Source organism: Rutidosis leptorrhynchoides, chromosome 3 (assembly GCF_046630445.1).
Source record: "Rutidosis leptorrhynchoides isolate AG116_Rl617_1_P2 chromosome 3, CSIRO_AGI_Rlap_v1, whole genome shotgun sequence".
Lineage (NCBI taxonomy): Eukaryota > Viridiplantae > Streptophyta > Magnoliopsida > Asterales > Asteraceae > Rutidosis > Rutidosis leptorrhynchoides.
The window spans coordinates 477,438,551-477,443,229 of NC_092335.1; the positions used below are offsets into that span (position 1 = coordinate 477,438,551).

The window sequence follows — 4,679 nt, forward strand, 5'->3', positions numbered from 1 at the left end:
CGTGTATGGTCCGAGTTTCTTTTTCGTCCTTTTTTCCTCCTTTTTTTTCCTTCCTATAAAGTATAAAAATACCCTTGTCTTCATATTTCTTCTTTCCATAATTTCTTCTCTATCTTATTTTCCTTTGACGTATCTTCTTTCTTGGGGAAGTCTGCCCATGGCGCGAATGCTGAATTTATTAATGTGGGGTCCATTATGTCAGACGCCACTCCTGAGTACATAAAAGAGCTCATCATGCTTGTACTTTCTCATTTTAACATTGGAGTTGGGCAGTTGGATTCTAACAGCACGTGTTGTCTTTCGTTATTCAAAATGTGGTGTAATGCGCACGAATTTATTCCTACTGTCAATCTTTTTAGGAATATTTTTAGCTACGAGTGGGTCGATCTGGGCTGGTTTTGTTTTAAAGATAATGTCGGTTTTACTCGAGGACCAAAATGGCCAATACCCGAGTCTTGGAAAGAGAACTTCTTTTTTGTTGACAACACGTTTATTCCTTCTTCCTGTGCCAACATTAAGTCATGGCGTTATGTTTTGATAACGACATGAACCACGCTCCTCTGTTGAGCTCTGTGGAGTGCTCAATGCTTGAAAAATGTGTGGGGCAATTGCTGCCGCTGCATATGTTTGACAACAGTTCTCTGTATGCTGGAGGGATTTCTAAGTTTTGGCCCTATCCGGGTTTTCGTCCGAAACTTACGCGCAACCTGGCAGGTATGTGATTGATGATAATTTATAAGTTTGCGCGATTTTTCACTAGCAACGTGTAACTGCGTTGGTACGTATTTCCCTTTCGTTGTGTTCTCCATGATCCGCCTCACAACACCCACAACAACGACAACAATTCCCATTGTTGTGCCACGTAGTGGGCCGTTGTCATTGTCGTGGCACAACCATTGCCATTGTTGTGCCCCACAACAAATGGTGTAGGCATCTAGTTCATCTAGTTTGTGATAGCTTCAAAACCTTCCACATCATCGTGAACCGGGTAGTGAATGGTCTAAATAGTGTCAATGGCTTAACCAATAGAAAGAAGGAATCCGGAAGCACCTTTGAGAAAACAAACAAAACCATCTAATCAATTTGCAGTTGTAAGTCAAAACAATTATCGTAAGTTTGTAATATAAAATACAAAATACAAAATACAAAATACTAATATAATATAATTTACTATTGCGAGTAACAACTTGTTAAACTGACGCCATTCTAAAGGAGATTGATACGGAGTAATAATTATTTTGGGATTGGGAATGGGAATAACGTTGAAGTTTCGTGGATGTTTCTTGATTAGTCAACTCTACCCTCAACGACCATAACATTCTCAAATGTCTAAAACAACGAGTCAAGTTATCCGATCAAATTATAGATCTAAGTTGTAAACTTGGTTTCCTCTACAAGAATCGAAATTTTAAGTTCTTGCTCATCAGTGTTAGAGTATTAGTATTATTGGCCCGACCCGATTGCATTGTGGGTTCGGTCCGTTAGGTTTTCTAGGGTTATGTACTCTATAAATAGAGGCTAATGTAATCAATAATATTCACGAGTTCTATTCTATAACATGGTATCCGAGCCATACGATCCCGGTGGAACCACCTCCTCCCGCCAATTTTTTAATCTCTTCAAATCGTTTTCTTATTTTCCAGCCGTTCACATCACAACTAATACGGCCGCCTCAATTTTGCACCCTACTGTTCTTCGTAGTAGTTTTCTTCTTCTCAAATCACGTCTCCCTATTCTCTTATCATTATTATACTATCCAATCTCACACCAATCCACTATCCCTATTTTTTAGAATTCTTCTCTTATGATTAACGCAATTCACACAGCAACCTTTTTTGTTCGTGTTAATCTATGTTCGGCCGCTAAAATAAAAGAGTCAAACACTCTCTTCTTTTTCTCTGTTACCGAACAGACCAAAAAAATAAATAAATAAATACTCGTAGATAATAATAAGAAGTGTGTTATTTTATATCTATGTTGGCTTCGATCAAAGGAAACAAAGAAAAAAAAGGCAGCACCTCTTTTCTACGTTTTTAATTTTTATTATCATATTGTCCTTATAATCATTTGTTATTTGTAATAATCGGCGTGGGGCTGAGCCGCCTAGCTTGACTAGGTTCCAAATCCCAAAAAAAAGAGGAATATTTGTTCAAAAATCTTATTTGCAGCGTTGATGAAGATTGTTATCGTCGACAAAGTTCTCTGCCCAAGTCCTGCTCAATTCTTAGGCAAAGTAAGCCACGGCGTATAAAAAAAAAATACGGAAAAGGAAACGCAGTCAAGCAAGACGCAACGATATCAGCGAATATCATTCTATTCAGTGCAACAAACAAAGAAAAAAAAATTGTCACTTTTATTTATTTGTTAGTTTTTTTTTAACCCCAGTCCAAACTTTTGCGATTTCGCCGTTCGGACTGCGGGGGAGTGTTAGAGTATTAGTATTATTGCCCGACCCGATTGCATTGTGGGCTCGGTCCGTTAGGTTTTGTAGGGTTATGTACTCTATAAATAGAGGGTAATGTAATCAATAATATTCACGAGTTCTATTCTATAACAATCAGGGGCGGTAGGAGCTGGGCTTGGAGAAGCTCTCTCTCTATTAGTAACTTCAATCACATACATGAATAGGAAAACATCAAGGTTTAAAACTCAGCTTAATGAAATACAAAAAACCATAAATAATAACAAGCGGTACTTTGATGATATCGACAGGATTCTAACAACCTTGGATCGTCCCGAAGAAGAGAAACGGGCGTTTATCGAGCAGTTAAAAGGCGCAGAAGTTGAAAGAGTTGAAGGAGTTATTGCTGAATTTCTGTCAGACTGATGTTCAGTTGATGATCTTTAGGGGTGTATCCGATTTGCAAACTAAAATGATGAATGGTTATACTGATTCGAGCGGTTGGTTGTGTGGTGTTCCATTGCCTCAGGGTGATGTTATCAGCTTTGATCATCGTCTTATGGCTTTGAAGTCGATGGTGCTAGAGGATTCGATGATGATTGTTCGGTTGTCGTTGTCTCTGCGGGTGGAGGTTATGCTCTCCTTTCATGTCTACATACTAATAACGCCTTTATTATAAACTGCATTTGATCGCAGGGACGATTCATCGATGGTAGCAAACTGGTGTGAGGAGAAAACTGTTAGGAAACACGATGTGATGAGACAGCTGGCTATACATTTGAGCAGCCAAGGGCCAAAAGGGCATAGAAAGAGGTTAACTATAAATGTAAATGGAGAAGACCTTCCACCATTGCCGGATGCAATCAACGCCCATATATTGTCAATTTCAACAGGTTTGTTTTGTTGTATTTCTCCGTTGATATAATATGGTATAGTCCTTCCACATATTTTAATGTTATTACTTGTGATACTTGTGATACTTGTGAACTATTCTAATATAGCCCTGGTTGGACCACCGAAGTCTTGGCTTGAGTGGTATGGGGTGGGGGGTCCAACTTGGGGTACTGTCACCCAAGGTTCGATTCTCACTCCAAGCGGGAGTTTCCAACCTTTGATGGTACTGCCAACATGGTCGCGAATTGGATTTCCTCCTAACGTGTGTGTGAGTGACATATGATCGCGAAGGTGGTTAAGTCCCCTCTGGGTGATGCTAATATCGCCGTTCGAAAAAAAAATAGACATGGTTGTTTGGGGTTATGATATCCTCACAAATTGTCTCAGATTCTCACCCTCAATAACATCTTAACTTGGGATGGCAATGAAAAAGGGTCGAAAACAGTCACGGGATAACCCGGTTAACTCGCGAGTAAAAATACTATCCTTCTCTGGGTAGCTTAAACTGAAAAAACATTATCCGTTTCGTTTATACATTAAACTTGTGACAGGTGAAAGATTCTCTATGAACTGGAACGATATGCAAGCCTCTAAAGTGGAAGTTTTTGTATTGAACTTCATGTCAGAGAAATACGTATTGCCTCGATTTATGCAATATATAGAAAAATTAAAGGTTTTGATCATCACAAACTATGGGTATTACTTCTCAGACCTCGAAAACTTTCCCCCGCCTCAATACTTGTCCAGTCTCACTAGAATTAGGTTGGATCATGTTTCAATATCTTCCATTAGTACACAATTACTAGAGATAGTAAACTTGCAAAAGTTGTCATTAATCATTTGCAAAATAGGCAACAGTTTCAACGAATTTACTGATGGAATCCCCAAAAAGTTACCCAACATATTTGAGTTGGATATCGAATCTTGTGATGATTTATTCACATTTCCTAAAATATTGTGCACTTTAGTTCGTCTTAGAAAACTCAGCATCACTAACTGCCATAATCTAACTTCACTTACTGAAGAATTCGGAGGCTTGACAAATTTGGAAGTTTTGAGGCTTGCATCATGCTCGGATCTTAAAACATTACCCGATTCGATCGTGAACCTTAAAAAGTTAATCATCATTGATATATCTTACTGTATACAGTTAAGTAAGTTGCCAAAGGGGATGGGTGAGTTGAGTTGTTTGAAAACAATTCATATGACAGCTTGCACAGGACTAGGACTGGATGAGATATCATCCACGTTTGGCGAATCGTGTTCGCTGGAAGTGGTATGCGATGATGAAATTTCCTGGTTGTGGAATCATCATCCCACTGTGATTAAGCAAATTGTAGAAAAAGATACATTTGGTAGCTTTTCGAAGATCGTTTCAAACTGA

General features: G+C 38.7%; 1 protein-coding gene across 1 annotated transcript; it reads left to right on the forward strand.

Moving 5' to 3' along the window:
* Positions 1 to 3,075: 3,075 nt before the first annotated feature.
* Positions 3,076 to 4,679, forward strand: LOC139901687 (putative disease resistance protein At5g47280). Its single transcript, XM_071884367.1, has 2 exons — positions 3,076 to 3,294; positions 3,847 to 4,679. Exons 1-2 carry the CDS (start codon positions 3,111 to 3,113, stop codon positions 4,677 to 4,679), a joined length of 1,017 nt encoding a protein of 338 aa, XP_071740468.1. The 5' UTR covers positions 3,076 to 3,110.